This window comes from Oreochromis niloticus, linkage group LG23 (assembly GCF_001858045.2).
Source record: "Oreochromis niloticus isolate F11D_XX linkage group LG23, O_niloticus_UMD_NMBU, whole genome shotgun sequence".
In the NCBI taxonomy this organism is placed as follows: domain Eukaryota; kingdom Metazoa; phylum Chordata; class Actinopteri; order Cichliformes; family Cichlidae; genus Oreochromis; species Oreochromis niloticus.
This window is the reverse complement of record NC_031986.2, coordinates 21,752,807-21,773,358: the sequence shown is the minus strand read 5'-3', so window position 1 is coordinate 21,773,358 and position 20,552 is coordinate 21,752,807. Positions and strand designations below refer to the sequence as shown.

At 41.6% G+C, this 20,552-nt stretch overlaps 1 protein-coding gene across 9 annotated transcripts in view; it reads left to right on the top strand.

The window, feature by feature from the left end:
* The window catches only part of LOC100702923 (nck-associated protein 5), a 163,027-nt gene extending 144,198 nt beyond the window's left edge, over positions 1–18,829 (top strand). For 6 of the 9 annotated variants that reach the window (XM_019351815.2, XM_019351819.2, XM_019351821.2 and 3 more), the window contains 7 exons: positions 1,841–1,945; positions 2,882–3,070; positions 3,401–6,990; positions 7,586–7,691; positions 9,956–10,043; positions 15,491–15,813; positions 18,708–18,829. In XM_019351815.2, the coding sequence (XP_019207360.1) occupies positions 1,841–1,945; positions 2,882–3,070; positions 3,401–6,990; positions 7,586–7,691; positions 9,956–10,043; positions 15,491–15,609 (4,197 nt within the window). In that variant the 3' untranslated portion in view covers positions 15,610–15,813; positions 18,708–18,829. Of the gene's footprint in view, positions 1–1,840; positions 1,946–2,881; positions 3,071–3,400; positions 6,991–7,585; positions 7,692–9,955; positions 10,044–14,999; positions 15,360–15,461; positions 15,814–18,707 lie in introns of those variants that run through there. The other 3 variants (XM_019351818.2, XM_019351817.2, XM_019351816.2) reach the window with 3 other exon arrangements.
* Positions 18,830–20,552: the final 1,723 nt, after the last annotated feature.

Genomic DNA, 20,552 nt, shown 5'->3' with positions numbered 1-20,552 from the left:
AGTTACTTTTTTAAAATGGTGTGATGCTTTCTTATAATTTGTTTTTCAGCAGTTTGTCGGCTTTTAAAAAGAAAAGTGAAAATTGCATATTTTTTATAAGACAAGAATTTGCACTTAAAATATATATTTTTTTTATTTAATCAAAGAAAACCCCTAACTCTGATGCATTTTTTACATGTTAGGTTTTTTGTTCTTTTGTGGTTAATGCCTTAAAATATATGTATATGTATATATATAAAATGCACTATTGGTTAAGAAGTGATACTGTACGTTGAGCCCAAACTAGTACAACTGCACGATACTATTTTGCCTTTATTTACTTTTGAAAGAACGTGATCTCCTAAGCTTCCAGTGCACAGAACAAACCCTTTATATTTATAAATCTGATGAGTGATAGGAAAGATCATTTTAAAAGTTAATTTTTGATCTGTAACAGGCCAAAAAAAAAAAAGATAGAAATCCTCCCTATAGCTTAACTGTTTTTGAACTCACTGAAACCCGAACACGTTAGACATCCAGCATCCAAAGCTGGATGTTTTTATAAATCCTACAAATGGTAAAGAATACTGTCCTTATACAGTTTGTGCAGAGGAAACATGGAAATGGGCATCGATCTGTTTCCATGCCACAATTACCACCTTGTAGCTGATGGTACAAAAATCAGTCACGCTAACAGCTTATTCACAGGCTTTCTCTAATACAAAAAGCAGCTTTTCTTTTGGATTTCTTTTTTTGTCTGAAGTTGGAGTGAAAAATCCACAATGGATGTGACACAGGTTGTTTGTTCTAAAGAGACAAAAGAAAGCAGGGAAGTTTTGGTGTCATTAGAAGTCGTATATTTTTTCTCTTCACAAGTCGATATACACAGTCGGCAAAGAGGTTTATGGAAGTAAATAAAATGGAAACCATTTTTATTTTAAAACGTTCATGCCATTGAAGGAAAATTTGAGGAGATCATTTTCAAAGCTCGGTTTCCATTTACCGAGGGTGACTTTTCCTTTTGTAACACCCAATTTATTTTCTTCAAGGGGTGCACAGCATGTGAGTCGCCACTTACTTTAATGGTAGAAACTGAATTTAAAAAAAACAAAACAAAAGAAAACAAAGCGACCAGCGCGTAGAAGCACATGCATATACTCCCTAAGTGAGCATTAGTTCTACCCTTGGCAGGAAACGCAGCACAAGATCAAGTGTTCTGTTCCTGCAGATTTCTAGTTTAAGTTAATTTGAGCTCAGGGAATCCAGTGTAATTAAGTTCTGGGATTAATATGTGGAAATGTATTTGGTTTTGTATCCTTCCCTCTTAAGCATGAGAGTGAAATAACAGAAGAGACTAGCACGAATAAAAAAAGGGGGAAAAAAATCAAAGCAATCCCAAACTCCCTGATGCAATTATTTCCTATTCACATTATTATTTTTTTATTTTTCATTTTTTTTCTGGACGATGACATTAATGACTTTGAGGGAGAGGGATGAATCGGGGCTCCGTTTGGCGCCAGTGGAGGGAATCAGATGGGTAAAAATATTGCTCTGCCTCAGCCTACTGTGCAGTTGTTTGAGATTTTAAAAATGAATTCAAATGATTACTTTGTTTAATTGCTTTCTTTTAATATTTTGAGCGCATTTGTCATTCGAGGGAGATTTAGACAATACTCAGATCAAAATCCCCACGCCCAGCCGAGATGCTACAAAAAGGCATTTCAGGCTATGCTGTGCGCCGCATAAAGTACTGATAAAGATCTTCATACCAATTATGCTCTTCTGTCATCTCAGATGTTCCTCTTGAGATCCCCCAAAGTCAAAAATTCATCTTTGCGTGTACTTCCCGTTTGACTTTCAGAAACTCCACTCTCGGATCATGGATCTGTCTGCAGCAGATTTGCTCCTGGAGCCAGAGAGAAGCAAGGCTTTCCTACTTTCCAGGAATACAGACTCCCCCTCTAATGTAAGCCTAATGGGAAACATTAAATGTACTTTTTTCCCCCTACCCATATAACTCATCCAAGTGTTGCAGCACAACTATACCCCCGTCTCCCATCAAGAAATCATTCCAAGATATTAAAATACAGATCTAAAATCCGAAGCCGTGACCCCTCCTGTGCTCTCGGCAGGAAAAGCCGGCAGTATCACTTGGCACTAAGAGGACTATATCCTTGTCATATTACCAGAAAACCATCGATTGAGACTCGTCTTCAGTAAAAATGACTCCACAGGACACTCTGGTACATTAATCATCTTATATATTATGCATTAAGGCCCGAAAATGAGTTTGCTCCATTTCCTTTGCCCTTTTACCCCTCTGAGGATGCCACCTGATAAACCCTAATGCGTGCCATTGGAGCAGAAAAAGAAAATGAAATAACAATGGCCAAAGAGCGAATTATGAATCATCTTGTAATCAGGATGAGCAAAACCTCTACATATCCTTAAATAAGCCGTGTTAAGTGACACGCACACGAATGTGAGATTAGAGAATTGAAAACTGTGCCATGGATGTATCAGATTCCTCATTTTAAACTCCACTGTCATTGTCAGATTGTCTGCAGGGAAATGCTAATTGGACAAACATCTGTCGCGGTGTGGTGACTGTACACGAAAGATGATTGATATAGGTATTTCTTTAAGTTTGAAAAGTGCAGTACATCGGCAATTTAGTCGACTTTTCTGTTATATTTGATTGGGTGTGCCAAGTTTTTCTTCAATACCTTTCATCACAAAATCAACAGCATGATGGCAATTAGATATGCAGCAGTACCCAACGCATACACACTTTTGATGTGTAGTCGGACTAAAGGAAAGCTTATGTAACTCACAAACATTGTTAAGCGTCCATGTAAGTGACTCCATCTTAATGCTATGTCGCCTCTTTTCTGTCTCATAGGAGGTTCAGTTGAATGGAAAGGCAGGTCTCCCTGTGGCCAAATGTCTGAGCCAGCTGAGCCTGACGGTGCCAGCGCCCGTGTACCCACGCAGCAGCTGTAGCAGCAGTGAGCTGTCGCTGTCGAGCGCGTGCAGTGAATTCTCCAGCGGCTCATACACCTGGAATGATGGACGCTCCTGTGGGAAAATGGTAAACCACCTCGCTCATCAGGCTCATTAGGGGTGCTTTAGTCTTTATTTCGAGACCTTAATTAATCCCACAACCTTCATGCATGAGTTTGCTGATTATGTTTCCAATTGGAGTTTAAAGCTTCTGAGAAACTGTAGGATTTCATATTTAAAGACAGTCCTGCATCATCCTAATTCAAAGCATTTAAAATATGTGGTGGAATAAAAATAGCTTGCACGCAAAAGCCAACATTATGATTTTCTTTTCTCTGATCTATTGTTTTACGTACTAAAGAATATGTGTTCTTACTACACAGAGACTGACTCTGCCTCCTTTCTCTTTCCCATTTAGTCATCTCTGACGTGGGAGAAGAGGCTGAGTTTGGGTTCGTCTGCCCCTAGTAATATCTGTGCTGCTCAGGAGGAGCACCTCCCCACAAGACGTAAGGAGAGCCACATACTGGAAGGACTGAGAAAGCTCCAAAGGAGGAAACACAGGAGCTCCTCCTGTTCCTCCAAGGTCTCCAAGTCAGGCTACAAAGACTGCATGAACTCCAATGAGGGCATCTACTCACTGGGCATCAAGAGTAGCAGTAAAGGGGTGTCTAGGCCTACCCATGTGGGGAGAACTGCTCGAGGAAAGCAGTTTGCTTATGATTCTGATGATGCAGATGATGAACTGGCACATTCTAGTTGTAGAGATAACATCCCCACCAAGGACAACTCGTTTCACTGTAAGAAGCTCTCACACAGCATCTCAGACAGTTTATGTAGCTGGGAGGGAACGCAAGACAGCGGAGGTGACACTATCTCAAGTCCTGTGGCTACTAAACACCCTTCTGGGTATGACTCAAAGGAGCAGCCTGAAAGACTCATGAGTTTTATTAACAGCCTTCTCCCTGAAGGAGGGCGGATATCAGCTTTTACGAGACCATCGAAGCTGCACCTCACCCCTACTGAACCAGAGGTTCCCTGTCTCTCTGATGCAGATGATCTGGAGGAGCTAAAGTCTGAGTCAAATGACATCCGAATGTCCTTTAGCCAGCCACCAGAGCAAGCCGAGAGGGACTCGAAGAGGTTGTCAAGAGATGCTGCCAAGCTGATTACACAGCAGTGCTTGCGGAGAGACCAGGTTCGTACCCAGTCTGCAGATGGAAGACCCAGGCCTTTCAGCCTGATTAAGGAGCCCAAAGTGGCCAAATGCACCCAGTCTGAGGAGAGCGTGTTGGCAATATTTGATGCAGAAGGAGAGCCTATTGAACTTCGTGCAGAGAAACTTGCAGCAGCTGCTGGGACTCTAAAAGACATTCAGGGTAGCAAAGTAGTTCCTGACTACACGGAACTGGTGCCCCAAGAGAGGCCAACAAAGCAGAAACCCTCAAAATCAAGAAACTACAGTGTTCTTGAGTCTCCAGAGAAGCCGTCTGAATATCAGATCAGGACCCACAAGCCAAGGGAGCAAAGCAGTAGCAGGGAGGGAAGTGCAGAGAGGCTATCAATGCAGCTGACTCCACAACGGAAACTTATCAAACCACCAAGCAATCGAGCTAGTAAAGGCCATTCCATCCCTCCCATGAATGACGCTGCTGGTTCCAAGTCCAGTAGTTCAAAGATACCTGGTAGTAATAAACCTTCAGGATCCCCACTGAGATTATCTAAGGGCTCTGCCACTGAACCAAGTAACAGCGGGAACTCAGGACCCCCTGGGCAGGAGAAATCCCCCTCCTCTCCGACAGTTAAAATGTCCAGATTCATCAAGACACCAGGAACCTGTATTCAAAGCCCAAAAGCGGTGAACTCAAAGCTCCCCAGCAGGGCCGAATGGAATAAGGGCACCTCATCGAGTTCCCCTCACCTCTCAAGGAGACACCTGGAGTATGCTGACAATGGCGAACAGCCAACCAGAGACAAACACTGTGAAAACAGCAAAAATAAACTCAGGTCCCCCTCTCCTCCCCCTCCCCCGGGCCGCACCACCTCTTTACTGATCAGACCAAATTACGAGGGGTCGCCTCAAGCACATAAAACAGGGGTGACTCAACCATCCACACCAACCACTGTGAGGGGCCCACCCCCAAGTTACCACACCTCACTTTTACCAAATATGCAATCAACGCTACCCATCAAGGATAAAGACTGTTTAGACTTGGATGCAGGCTACGGGACTGCACTTGCACCTCAGAAACTGGTTGACAAAACCAGTCAGCACCTTCAAAAGTCCCCTGCCGTGACTAAGACACCTGCTAAAGGCGCTTCCAAGCGGATGACCACGAAAGACTACCTCCCTTCTGCAAACTCAGGGTGTGCTCGAGAACCTGAAACCGCACCTAAAACCTCGAAGAATGTCCCTCCTCCCTACAGTGCCCTCAGAGGGTCCTCATTTCAGAACTCACCTGCAAGCAAAAAAGGATCTGCTAATGAAAATGTCCATCAGTCAGTGCAGAAGACCTCTATTAGTTTACCTGTTTCACTTCAGGACACACCTCAAGGTCAGGCAGAGCCACAAACTGGCAAAGCTGTAGACAGCTCTATTATTATGTCCCCTAACCTAGCAGAAAAAGCCTCAAAGACTCGCATCCCAATGGGCTTTAAGGCATTTTTAAAGTCTCCTCCTAGCCATAAAAATAGTCCCTCTATACCAGGCAAACAAGAGAAAGATCATATCAACTCAGTCTCCAAGGAGACTGTGACTTCAAATGCTTCTGCCCAGTGTGACAACTTGCAGACAGAGTACAATATTGATTCGCCATCCAAGATGTCTGTTACAGAGGGGAAAGGTGAAGTCCAGTGTAGGTTACTGGAAGTAGAATTACAAGCTACTGTGCTGCCAGAGGAAGGGGGTGTTTGCGATAATGGGAAAAGGAGTAGTCAGCTTTTTGGCAGATCCATATCTATTGCTGCCAAACCTCATTTAAAGCCAGCGTTAGGGATGAACGGGGCAAAAGCTCGTAGCCAGAGTTTCAGCACCAACTACATTGAAAAACCAAGCATCAATTCCTTAGATGGGCCGGGAAAAATCAGAACTCAGATCATTACCAACTCAGGTGAAAGGGGGAACTCTCTGTCGAGACAGAGTTCCTTAGAGGCGACCTGTGCTGGGTTAGCAGAGAGCCCTGTTCATTCCCCAAGGACAAGACTTAGCCACTATGGAGGCATGACAGGGTCAAATAGTCACGGCATCCTCCCTGAGAGAGCTTTCAAATTGGGTTCGAAAGTTGAGGGGTCACAGGGCACAGTCATGTCACCTTCTCACAAAGTGGTTCGTAGTTTACCCATGAGTGATAGGACTGGTTTAAACATCCGTAAGCCATCGAAGGTTGCCTCTCATCCACAGTTTCATCCTCCGTCCTCTTGTGTCTACGGCTTGGAAAATCCAGTTAGAGAGACAGAAGACAAAGCAGCATTCCCTAATGAGCCAGACTTCAGCAGGGAAGGCAAAACCCAGGCGGACTCCCCAAACAAACACCCAGATATGGAGGAGAAAAAAATCAGCCCAACAGTCACCACTATTGAAGAGAAAGTCATGATGGGAATTGAGGAGAATGTGCAGAAATGTCAAGAACAGGAGAAGGTCGCTGCCACCGAGGCCAAACAGAAGACGGGTCCCTCTCTGGCAAACTGGTTCGGCCTCCGTAAGAGCAAACTTCCAGCTCTGAGTAGTAAAAAAGCCGACTCTCCCAAGGGAAAAGAGGAGAAGAAAGAGCTGAAGATCGGATCAGTTCTTGGAGGCAAACAGATGAAGTCTGACAAGAAGAAGGATAAGAAGAAAAATGATAATCAGCAGAAAGAAAGCCAGGAGGTGCAGGGTCTGTCTGAGATGAACAACAAGCTTAGCTCCATTATGGACCACTGCAACAATCAGATGGGTCAGATTGCCAGTCAGATCCAGTGCACGACGGCCTTTATTGGAAAAGACCAGTTTGTGAAAGAGCTTCTTGGCAGGTGAGTTAGCAACACCTTTGTCATTAAGAAAATCAAGTATTATTATCCTAATTGATCGGATGCTGTGCTGATTATTTCCTGTCACCGAGCTTTCTCAGAGATGCCTTCCTACCAAGTGAATCAACGCTTCAGAAGCAAAGTAGTAGCTCTATTACATTAAACATGAGCAATCCCTACATTAAGCTTGTGTGTTCAGAGAAAAACAAACAGCAGCTGTCTGTCTGAGGTGTGACTCTTCACTAGTGAGCATAAACAGTTTGTGGATCAGACACATAGTCAGCAACACTCAGGATTAATGTATGTTTAAGCCACAGTCATCTACTCTCTTTGCTCATTTTCCTTTTCAAAAACCCAGCTGACAGATTTTTATCCTTCAAACACTTGTGAGGTACCACTTCATGCAGGTCGTTAACCGTGTGATGACATTTCCGTGTGTGTCTGTGTGCGTGTACACATGTGTTTGCCTGCGCGTTTGTGAAGCGAAAGAGCGGGTCAACGCAATTTATCAGCAGTCTCGCTTTCTACCTGGCGAGTTGATAAAAGAAGTACTCGGCACACAGACATGAAAAACAGATCAAATCTTATTTCCTCACAGGACCGCTGTGAAGGGCAGCTCCGTGGCCACATCGCCGCCTGGGATCTCCACGCCCAAGAAACACAGCGAAACGAAGGGAGATATGGAGATCTGTTCAGATACTGCTGTAAGTGGACAAACATGCACTGCGGACTTTGTTGCAGTGGTGTTTGGGGCAAGCTTGTTTGCAGTGCACGCATATGTGCAAAATTCCCATAGGTTTTCACACTTGTACAGTATAAACATGTTCACAAACAGATCCACAACACCTCTGCCTCTTCACCATCACATCCCCTTAAGGCTCAATATTGATTCGCATTGTGTTCTGACTCAGCCTACAATTCATCGCCTACTTTTTTTTATTATCAAACCCAATCCTGTGTTGTTGTTGTCTCCACAAGGCTGAAGGTTTTTAAGCTATATCTCGCACAGAGGCAGCCATCAGGCTGTGGATGTAATACTGACTTAAATTAGGCTCCTATCAGCTGTTTGATTCTGTAAATCATATGAGTGCACTTTGTAAGCAAAATGCTAAAATCATGACCTTGTGGGTTTATTCTTTATTACCTGTCAGTCAAAATGCCAAAATATGACGGAGAGCCTGAGAGCTTGAGAGAGACTGAAAGAAGGGAGACAGCAATAATAAAAGAAACTAAAAGGAGCAGTCTGAACAGGGGGAAAGAATGACAGTCTCACCGCATAATGTAGGAAATTTAATCCAGATGATGTGAAATTTTGATAACATGGAGGAGCCCCTTATCGCAGGCACTCAATTTGACAAAAGAGCCATTTAATACCATCCTCCAAGCTTTCCGTCTATCTTCTCCCCACAGAAATACAACAAAAGAGCCACACTTTATGACCTACAAGCTCCTTTTACACCACCCCCAAAACCACATTTTTAAAATAACCTAATTAAAGTAAGGCAGAAAGTCTGTGACAATTACCTTACTTCTTTCTGAACAAAACTTCCAACACATTTCACAAAGCCAGAAGCTTGTCCAGTCCTCTGGAAAGTCATATAGTACATGAATCGGTTTAACCAATCCTTTTCATCCACAGTTTTTTTTTTTGCCAGTTACCTAAAAGAAAGCCTTTTAAATTGATAAATGTTAACAGCTTATACAAACAAAGCTGCATCTATACTGTCTAATATATCCAGAAAGTATCCTGGTGTATGTGGACAGCTTAGCTCAACTCATCTGAAAGAAAAAAATAATTAACAATATAAATGTAACTATAAACATGCAAAGGAATTTTGATTGCATAAGGAATAAAAATTGAGAAAAGGCATGTCAAAATACCTGGATAAATGCTTTCATAAGCAAGAGAAATTTTTTGCTAGAAATAGTCACAGTACCTTTCTAAGATTATAATTAAAAAGTGAGAAATTATGACCTAACAGCGTACCTATCAAATAAAAATTTAGATGAAGAAATGAAAACTAATAAAACTTGCACCATCTAGCTAAAACTAGCTAAAACACAAGCTAGCTAAAATTATGACTCAAACATTTAATGTATTACTACGAGTTTAAATTGTTAGCTAAAATATAGGTCAACAAATTACTTTTTTGTATAAAGAAAATATACAGAAACAGGTGAAATAGTTATGAATACAAAGTTTAATATACTGATTTAAATTGTTAGCTAATTATTAGCTAGTTGAAATGACTAGCTAAAATGATGTAGAAAAAGCAGGGCGTTAATAATTACTAGTAGTTAAAAACAGTTTCTGCTAAATATGGTTGAACAAATTAGTAAACAATGTTAAATATTTTAGCTTAAAGTATTAAATGCCAGATGAAATTATTAGCAAAATAAGAATAGATGAACAAGCTGTCAGTAAGCTAATAGTTATGGATCAGCAGTTGAGATATTTCACTAATGCTACAGTTATACTAGTCATACTATACTAAAATTATTCGAAGCACTTGCAATCAACTTGGAATCTCACTGTTATTTCAAAGTTGGGGACCACTCCCAGTAAATGTATGCCAATCTGTCTGAGAGTGATTGCAGGAAATCTGAGCCAGACTATGATTGTTTGGAGAGCGGTTGCTGCAATGTCTTGCAATTAGTTGACCAATGTGAAAAAATTCAGGGCAGTTACTGAGCAACCACTGATTTTCTCTGTTCAAGCAACAAGGTTGCTGTCCTGTTTGTACTGTGGTGTGACTGAATTTAATTGCTATGATTGGTTACTACGCTGAAAGTGTTTCCAGTTTAAAATAAGTTCAAATAAACATGTTTGAACTTGAAAAGTGGGGATGGTGAAGGTGTTCTCAGGTCTATCTGACAAACCTTTAAGGGTGCGTCAGATGAAAAAAGGTTTAAAATCTCTGCTTTACGTCATAACTTTGTGACTAACATGGAGTTTGTTCATTTCTAGACCCTCATAATGACAGAGAAGATCAACCTAAAGGCTGAAAATGTAGAGGGACACATCCCAGATGCAGCTTGTCAAGACCACATGTTAGGTGAGTCTGTGAGTTACTTTTCAGCCTTCGCTAACGGCAGTTTAAATGAACAATATCTTTCCTCTTCTCTGATTTGAGTTGTTACTTTGCCTAAACTTCACGTCTTCTCTTCTCTGGGTTTCATACTCTATCTGCAAGTGTTTATCTCACTGAGTACAGGTTTTCATTTGGCTTAAACCTGTCAAAAATCAACCGGTGCAACAAAGCATTAACACATTTTTACAGTTGCGATTTCCTGATGTGACTGACAACTCAATTCCGTCGCCAACTGATTCCCCTCACTGCCAGACTCACCATTACTGTGGGGAAATAGCAGCGGTTGCAAACGGCACGTTGACAGTCTGTTCAGGTGATTGATGTGCAGCCGGGTGATGTTTCACAATGCCTGAGCAGCTAAAGAAGTGAAAAAATAAACGCATCAAACAATTGTGAGATGAGATGATGGCTGTTATTACTGCAGAGCGACAAACTTACATTGTAGATTGTAGCTCGGTGAGGGGCAGGAGTGGGTGTAGGTGCTGTTTACTGGATGTGGAGTGCACCGTGTTCGTTACTCGGCTGTCACTCACCGGGGTTATTGACAAATTGTTTCACAGATTCATCTCAAAGTACATAATGGCATGCTTCTTGAAATGTAGCTCTATTGCAGGTGTGAATTTAGATTTGCTGATAGCAGGGTAGCGATTTTGTTTTTTCTCTTAGTTTTATTAAAATAAATTAGATGGGTTATAACCCCAGTCATTGTGTTTCGGAGGGAAAAGAGGGGTGTGCAGATCAGTCAGAATCATTATTTTATTTGTTCCTTTATTGCCAAAAACTTGGGAGAACACTAAAAATGTAAATAAAATGGCTTATTCTGATGGCAAATGGTTAGGATGGCTGTACTATCAAACCATTTCGTGCCCTAATAGATGTTGTGCTTTATATGTGCTATAACTGTAAGAGAGGAGAAATCGAAAATAATAAAAGATGTGAGTGAAGTAAAGGTAAGAACAGTATCGCAAATAAAACTTCAAATAAAATAAATAGTATATTCTAAAATCTCAGAAATGCTACAGGGAGCTGAAAACCATTAAAAACGTGTCCTTCTTAGAAGCCGAGTTGGAGCTGCCACTTAGAGCAGCTGTCTGAGGATGCAAAAGACCCGAGGGCCAACCTGTACATGCATGTTAAAAATAGAATTGCAGGACAGCGTGTACTGCATGTAAAAGAGGTCACTTAAGTTGGTTAGACCCCCTTTTGCCTTCTGATCAGTCGTAATTCTTCATGGCATAGATTCAACAAGTTGAGATTATCTGAGTTTTGTGACACAGTGTGTTATCCTGCAGTCATCAGAAGATAGGTGCACTGTGGTTTTAAAAGGATGGACACATTCAAGCTCAGTTGGTACTTGGAGCCCAAAGTTTTCCATGAAAATATCGTCCACCATTTAACCATCAGCAGCCAGAACTGTTGATAAGACAGGAAGGATCCTTGCTTTCATTTTGTTTACACCAAATTCTGAATGGCGTGGCAGAAATCGAGACTGATCAGACAACAAAACATCCAATAATCTATTGTCTTGTTTTGGTGAGCCTGTGTGAACTGTAGTCCCAGTTTCCTGCTCTTAGCTGACAGGAGCAGCACCCACTGTGGTCTTCTGCTGCTGTTGAGATGCTCTTCTGCATACCTTGGGCATAATGATTGGTTATTGTATTTCCTGTTGCTTTCCTATTAGCTGAATGTAGTCTGGCTGTTCTCCTCTGACCTCTGGCATCAACATGATGTTTTTACCCAGAGGACTGCCAAACACTGGATATTTTCTATTTTTCAGACCATTCCCTGTAAACTCTAGAAACGTCTATGTTTTTGAAATACTCAGACCAACAACCATGCCACATTCAAAGTCACTTAACTCGACTTTCTTCCTCATTCTGATGCTCAGTTTGAACTTTAGCAGGTCGTCTTGATCATGTCTACATATCTAAATGCACTGAGTTGTTGCGTTACTTATTAGATTAGATATTTGCATTAATTAGCAGTTGAACAGGTGTACCTAACAAAGTGGCCAGGGAGTGTAGTTAAGAACTCAGATGCTAAAGAGTCAGAAAGTTCCTCCAGGAGTTGGTGGAGATCAAAACGGAGCAAAAACAAAACTGAATATTCAAAGGTTTACTAACAATAGCAGTAAAGTCTTAGTCTCCAAGTGTAATATATTTTAACTAGATGCAAAAGCTGGCCATTGTTCTCTGGGGTTGCATCTTAATTAGTCCTGTTTGTATGCAAAACATGCATGCTGGTGACAGTGAAAAATCTATACATCTGCCAGTTCTCACAATTAAAATAAATGTGTTTGTTAAGGCTGAGTGCAGATGGAAATAATCTCCACAGAAGCGCAGAGTTGGCAGATTGAGCTGCGAAGCTACTAATCAATCACAAAATACTTTTGGCTTGAGCCACTAATAATGGGTCTGAGCCATGTCACCAAAAATAAAAATGTTAATTGTCTCTGTATTCTGGTTAACAGGCTGCCTTTTTTACATTCTGCCAACTAAGCGCTTCCCGACAGCCTGAATTAAATATTTAATAAAGGTTCAGCTGTGGCTGCTCGTTGCTCTTCAGCACTGCTATAATGTCACGTCCCTCCAAAGTGCAGCATTCACAGGCTTTAATGCCAGGTAAACACATCAATCATATAAATAGTTTACATCCAGCCGGTTTATGATGCAAGCAGCTCGAGTTATGAATGTGGGCTTGGAGGTTCACACTGGTCAGTTGTACTGTGCATTAGAAGAATTTCCCTCAAGGCAGGTTTTCTTTTCCTCATAAAGGGACAATAAATAACGTTTTGACTGACCCGGAGCTCAAAATGACTCTAATACGTCTGCAGAGCTTTGATGGCACTGTTGATCAATACTAATAATTCAGCTATTACTTCACCAGGTGCTGATGTGTGTGGTGTTCAAAACTTACTTTGTAGACTTTTGTTTTTAGAAAATGGCGCTGCCTTTTTAAAACTTTTTTAACAAGCACGAAAGCACAAAATAACAGAAAAAGACTGTATTCTTCAGCCAAAGAGGAATAATTTCAACTGGATGTTTGCTCCAGCAACAAAAGAGATAGTACACTCTGTTGTATTAATCCAGCCTTACAATTTCTGTTGTGTTTTTCTTTGTCGAATAAACCCATTTCCACGCAGAGGAGGTATCAATAAGGCAACTCTCTCTGCTCAAACCCTGGAGGTTGTATACAGAAGTGATAGGGAGCTCATGAAAAACTAGATTATGTCCAGTCGTTGTTCCCTCTGGGTAGAATTACTGTGGACCTTGTTATAGTTTGGTTATAGAGGGCATTTTGAACTGCCAGGCTTGGCATTCAATTACACAGCCGTGTAATCTATGGCTCTCTCCGCCTTTCGCTCCCATATACAAGTAAACATCCATGTGCATACGAAGGCTATGACATGCACTGAGATCAGCATTTCTGTTTATTCCAGTAAATGTAAGTGTCCTCGAGGGCCTGATAGCAGTTACATTTCCAACTAACAGGCCATCTGTGCAATGAACATGGTGTATCTGTACATCCAAACACTTATATAAGGAGTCGTTTTCACAGCATGTTGCGAAATCTGCTGAAAGTTGGCGACATGCACCGATTTTTCTTCTCAAAAACTCGCTCAAATATTCCCCTACTTTGTGCATCTATCGGCAATGCTTTTAAATTTAGATAATGTACATTTAAGTAATGTACTTGGCATCCTTGCTAGAAAAACGTCCAAAGAGAAAATGGATAGATGGTATGAGCTTCACATCTAAGTGTAAATGTTGTTTTCTGTGTTTCTTTCAAGCGGTAAACTAATTCTGAAGTATGCCCGATGAAGTACTTGCAAATTCTTTTTAAAGCTCACTGTGAAGCACAACAGCGTTGAAAGAAACCCTTTAGTAATGCTGAGAGCCAGAATCTGTAAATATCTACGCATTTCTGAGAGACTGAAGAAAAGAAAACCTTCAGGTTCGCTTTAAGAGTTTTTAACAACCAATACTTGGAGATGCAGAACTGATGCAAAAGTCTTGAACTTCCACTGTTTTTTACTTCAGACAACTTTTTAGGAGGTTTACACTCCACTACTTCTCATCTTTCTTGTGTCCAAGGAACCAGACTTGAGCAATAGTTCTCCAGACTTTCTGAAGGTCTTTCAAAGTGTTTCTTTGGGCATTGGCTTCTTTTTCACTCACTGTCAGTCTAGAACTTGTTCCCAACCATTTTTAAGAGGAATTGCTTTGTTCGTTAAGTCACTTAACTCTGACCTATAAATTATTCAAGCATAAAAAGACTCCTAACTCAATGGATGAACCAGTTTTGTTTTTGTATATTACAGACACCTTAGTGAGGAGCCGAATTTAATTTTTAACTTTTTTATTAGCAGCCTGTCACAAAAACACATTTTTTTCCCATTTCTTAAGTACAATCTATGAAAAATACCAAAGATAGCTGAACTAGTATGGTATTTTTGCACCAGGTGATTCCCAAAGAGATATTAAGTAAAAACTTGGTCATTCCAAATACCGACTTTCAAGCTCGATAGAATTCTACAAATTATGGTTTTGCTTTATATGCTGTATTTACACGTATGTTTACACATGCTTCATTAAATCACTGCATCTATTTCCCATTTTCCTTGCAAAATAGAAAGAAGTGGGGGTGGCTCAAGGCTTTTCCCAGTGCTGTAAATTAATCTGAATCTTTTTGACCCAAGAATTACTTTAACGTACTTTTATCTCATTATGCAAAACTCTGGCAATGTTTAATATGAGCTTCCTCCATTGGAACAGTATACACAGCTGAAAACAAGAAAAAGAATAACAGGTCCCTGGTAAGAAAGCTAATTAATCCTCAGTGGTTTTCAGTGTAACTCAGCAAAAAGTTGCAAACCACTAATAATTAGCCGATGTAACTGTTGGCCATTACCGTTCACAGTTACAAGGACCTGTGCTGTGCTGAATGGCCATCCATCTGTTCCAGCCTGAGTCAAGGCTCTGCAAACTGTGGTTTCTAAACGACATCCATCTGTTCCTACTCGCTGTCACATCGCCTGATTACAACCCAGCGTGCACTCTGATGAATCCAAGGAGCATGTCCTCGGGTTGCAGCTCAATCGTGTATTTAGTTCAGAATTGCTGGCAGCAGGTGTTTCTTGTGTACTGTGTACTATATGAGAACTGTGTGCCTCTCACCATTGTGATAACTAAAAATGGGCATCAGAAAGGAGCTTCCAAAAAGTACTGTGTCAGTTTAAAATGCTTTGTTTTCTCTCTTTTTCCATTTACATTGTGTTTTGAACCTGCTACAGATTCCTTGTTTACACACAACCCTTTCCGCTGCATGTAAATCCAGGTCCTCCTTTTCTTTTCCTGTGTCGTTGTCTCCTGCTTCTCCCAGACGTCACACTCCTCTCCCTGTCACTTTAGGCTTCGGCTGTCAGATGAGAACCCTGGACAGTGGCATCGGCACCTTCCCTCTCCCCGATTCTGTCACCCGGGCCAGCGGTCGACATATCCCTAAATCTGAATCCAGCCCCGAGGGGTGACCGGCGGCTCCTCTGAGCTCGATCGGGAGCCCCCCTCTTCTCACCCTGACCCCTCACAACCTGTTGTGAAAGTGCCTTCCCTTTCAAAACCCCACCCGCATGTCTCTATGAGCATGGGTCACTCCCTGTCTGACCCCACTGTGACCTGCAGCAACGACAACGCTCGGGACACCCAGAGCCGCCTGCCCAAATTAGCATCCTCAGGTAAGTCAGGAATATTAACTGTAAACAGATGCCCCACAACATAGCCTTCTTTTTCCTGTTTGTAGACCCTTTATAGTATTGCCCATTCATTTAAAGTGGAATGGCAACCAGTTGAGTCGAGTCCCCTATGGCATCGCAGACAAGTTGTACCCATTGGTGTAGAGTGAATCAGATTGACTGCAACATGTTGGGAGTTGCATAAATTAGACAGCAGTTACTTACAAACTTTTGCTGAGAGCGATTGCAGTCAGCCAGAGCTGGTCTCTGATTGTTTGGAAACAGGTTGCCTCCCAATAAGCAACCTGTTTAATTGTATTGTGATTGAAACTGGTTCCTCAGAAGTTGAGGGCATTACACAGTCAACCTCTGGGGAACCAGCTGGTTGCTGCTAACTACTTGCACTCGTTCACCAAATGGAAAAGAAAAAAATCAATGCAAACATTGGGCACCCACCAATTTTTCCTAAATGGAATGAGGTTGTAGTCCTGAATGGAAATCTGTGGAAGATTTTTTTGAAACAGCAGAGATGGCGATTGCCCAAAAAGGCCAACTGTTTGCTTTGAAACAGTCAAAGTGGAGAATACACCCAGCTAATCGTGTTTTTACACTGACATGAGTGCATCGGTATTGGATTAAACACAAACTAAAATATCAGCCAAGTAAATATGGCTAGCTAGTTTGTGGCTCTCTTGGATGAATATTTGATTCAAAGCTAATTTGCCTTTCAGGCCAAATGAACAAATCCACTACAATGACAGCAGTTTCACTTCTGAAGATTTTCCTTCAATGTTTCAAGTGATGGTTGATGATTTTCTGCAGTATCTCTACCTGTAGTCACCCTAGCTTGTGCATTCAATTGTATAAGCATTACATTTACAACTTGCAGTGCTTCATAAATCAAAGCAAAGGTGCCAGCCTCATATATATCTTACAGATAATAGATGTCTGGCTTTATTAATCAAATATATCACTGATACTCAACAGTGCTTTTTACTGTTAGCTTTGTACAGCACTTTTTTTCTTCTTTAAATTAACTTGAAGAGGATCAGAGCTGCCAGGATGTGGCACCACAATAGAAAGAACAGTGCTTTTCATTGTTCTTTTCAGGCTATTCATGTTTTCCATCGAGGTCACAGTGGAAATAAATTTAAATCCATGCCTGTAAACGTTACCATTATCATGTTTGATGGACAAAAAAGCCTAGGCTCGAAAGCCTCAGACAGCTTATTTACCTTTCAGGAAGTTAAGTGAAGTATTGAATGTCACTGTACTTTATGTTAATGCATTTTCCTCCTGACTGCTCAAGGGCTCCCGAGGAGCAGACAAGAGGAAGCCGTTTGGTTTATTAAACTCTGATTAAAAGAAGAACCTTGTTTGTTCAGCTAATTCAGAGACTAATGCATCAACACTGACATCTGATACTCAGTTGAGATAGTAGAAAGCCATACACTCCCATGCCCCGAGGAAAACCAACAAATACAATTAGATAGGCGCGTCACCGCAGCCATAGATCATAAAGCACCTTCTGCTTCGGCGTCGGCCGTGATGCACGGCAGAACTGCGGAGGGTAGCATGCAATCAGATGGCTAATTAAAGCTACAATAACATGCAGGGATGAGCGCTCACACCCGGAGATTTATGCTTACAAGACATTAGGCGGCATCTCGTTCACCCCAGTGCTGCGGTGGCACTGCAGAGGCAGGAATCTGAGGCATAACTGCAAACATAAAGTGGCTCCTGTTGAGTCTTCCCTGTGAAACAAGTTGATTAGGAGAGCCTTAACAGTAAGCTGTGCGTCTTTATCACAGGTTTTACCTCTTTGTCCTTTTCCTCATCATTATAAAAAAATCAAAAAAAGTAAAGCATACCTGAACAGACAGAACGTCTGTCACATTGTTTGTTTCGTAATGGGTGAGAGGAAGAAGGGGAAAGGACTTTTATGATCTCCATGCAGATTTCTCAGATGGAGACAGAACACGAGCCAAAAGCAGCCCGTTATTGTAATGCAGCTGAAAGAGAGGTTTCTGAATGCGAGACAATTAAACTGGCGTCTGACAGCACTGGGTAGAGTGATAATAAGACGGCCCGACGTCATTTGGGGACGACAGCTGAAAGCTGTTCTGTTGGCTGCCAGGAGTCGTGGATGGAGCAGTCACAGGGTGGACGCTGTTAATGTTTCATTCAGATATGCGAATGGGAAATGGGTTTGTAGCCAGCTGGATGGGTTTCGACTGAATGGATGTACAAGATGTACTCATCCCGTGTTTCATCAGCCTGTCAGCTCAAGGAGAAATTGTCACGAGAGTTACAGTGGTCTTTCCCTGCTCCACTCCCACGTCTATCTGCCCTAGATCCAAATATGTTGCAGTTTGTAGTTTTTAAGTAAAAGTCCTTTTCGATTGTCACTCTGAAGTATTTGACTGTTCCTCAAATGACTGTCACGGTAGACTTCTGACTTGCTAGCTTGACGGCCGTTTCTCCTGTTTGTGCGGTAGCATCTAGCTGGCTAGCAAACCATTCTGCTTCTGTATTGTTGCTGAACAGCCTCTAGTTGAATTATTACCACTTTTTGGCAGCAGTAGCACATTACACCCTATCAGGCACCACGATAACCACCGCATATATATCAATTTTAAGAGAAAAAGTAGTTGCATAATCTATTTGATCACTTATAATTTAATGACTTTTCAAATACTCAAAAATCATGCATGTATCTAGTTGCCAATGGATATTCCAGGCTCTGTTTGCACAGGTAATCCACTTGATCATATGCTAGTTCAGCTCTTGTTGTAAAATTCAGTGGTCAGTGTTCGCCGCATCACCTTCATCACCGTCATGTCATGTTTGTTATAAACCTCCTGCCTCATTTCTCTTTTATATCCCTCGATTTCTAGATGCAATCCAAACAAAGAGGTTGAGTTTTTGTGCCCCACGCAGCAACATCTCAGGTTCCACTGAGGACAAAGAGACAGAAGCAGAGAGGAAGATGAAATCCAAGGACCATGATATGCCGGGCGTAAGTCGTTTACATTACACTTATTCAAAGTTGACATATTTGTGGTTCTTAAAGGGACTCGAGAGATACCCAGACAATGTCTCAAACTTTACACAGTTTCAAAGATGAAATTCTTTCATTAGCTGCAGAGTTGAAAATGATCATTGCTTGTTTTTGAGTAATGAGGTAATAAAGTGGTGGCCACACACTAGCATTTTTCCCACTAATGTCACCAGGGAGGCTGTGTACTTACCAACTGTTGGGGGTTACGTGTTGTGAAGGAGCTTCTTAGAAATATCTGCTTTTGTTGTAGCAAAAAGCTCTGGCTCTGCAGTTAGTTACTTTTGAATTAAGCAGTTTCAGTTTTTTAATGCGTTTCTTCAACGCTGCTAAGCTAGTGAGATGGCAGAAAAGACAGCCTTTTCTTCATGGAAGTATTCACTTTATTTTGAATATATGGTTGAAAGGAGACAATAACTGCATCACAGTGAAATGCAGTGTGCGTGTGTTGAGAAGAATGGTGTTGACCGTGCTGCGGCTGCACAGCATCAGTGCCTAGCTTTTAGGTCAGTTGAAACTGTCACTCCAAGGGGGAGTAATTAGCTTGTTGCTGATTATGTGGTAGAGGAGAATACATTCAGATGTAGAAGTCCAGTAGGATATACTCCAATCTGACAACATAACCAACATGCACAAGCTAATTATTACCTTTATTTAACCAGTAAGTCCCATTGAGATCAAAGAAAGCTGGCCAATATCTACAGCGTGATGTACGGTGTACAGATACTCACGCCATCACTTCACTGGTTAAAGTGTGTTTAGGATCAGATGTTTCTGCAGTTAGTCCATCTCCAAGGTGCACAGGAAGAAAATGAAAATAAAAAGAGTAACCCAGAAGTACTGTAGACTTTACTCTCCTCAGCAGGTAAGATCACACAGGCCCAGAGACTGGTCTGCAACCTCGTGGCAACCTCCGGTGATGAGTGAAAAATGCGTATTCTCCTCACTTATGTTTCAGAAGGCTTTTTATTTGACGGTTAATAGTCTCTGTTTCTGGTTTGTGTCACACTTTTCACAGTTTCACTACCAATTAGCAAGTAGTTGATGAGTGCTTGCAGACTAGTTGGCAACTGCAGCAACCACTAGAGACCAAAGCAATCAAAAGGAGGTCACTCCCCAAGCACAGTAAACCTCTTTGCAACTAGTTTCACCTAGAAAGCAACTTCCAGCAGCCAGTTGCCAACAAAGTTATTCTTGGTTGCCAGGGGGGTCGCCGACCAAACTCTAGACCTGTGTGACTGAGATCTTATAGATCGTTGATTCAAATAGTGCTTTTCTAGGCTTACCGACCGCTCTAAGCACCTTTACACTACAAGACACATTCATATGCACTAATGCAGTGCCTTATTACATGCTGTTTAGGTGCTTTAGCACCACATCAGGGGCATTTATAGGGTTAGTATAGTTGCTAAGGGGACACTTTGACACTTTGGGATTGGGATCTATGGCTCCCAGGCGGTCTCCAGGCCTTTGTGACTCTGTAACATTACCGACTGTTTTATAATGTTGCAAATAACTTTTGAAAGTAAGCTTTCTCAACACTGTAAGTATCTACATATGAATAACTAAATTTTCTACTGAGCTAAAAAAGACAGAAGCTTAAACACCACTTTGCTTTGCAAAAAGTTAACTTAGTCATGAGGGCTATATTTAAAGTTTTTTCCTGGTATCTTCTCTGTGCAAA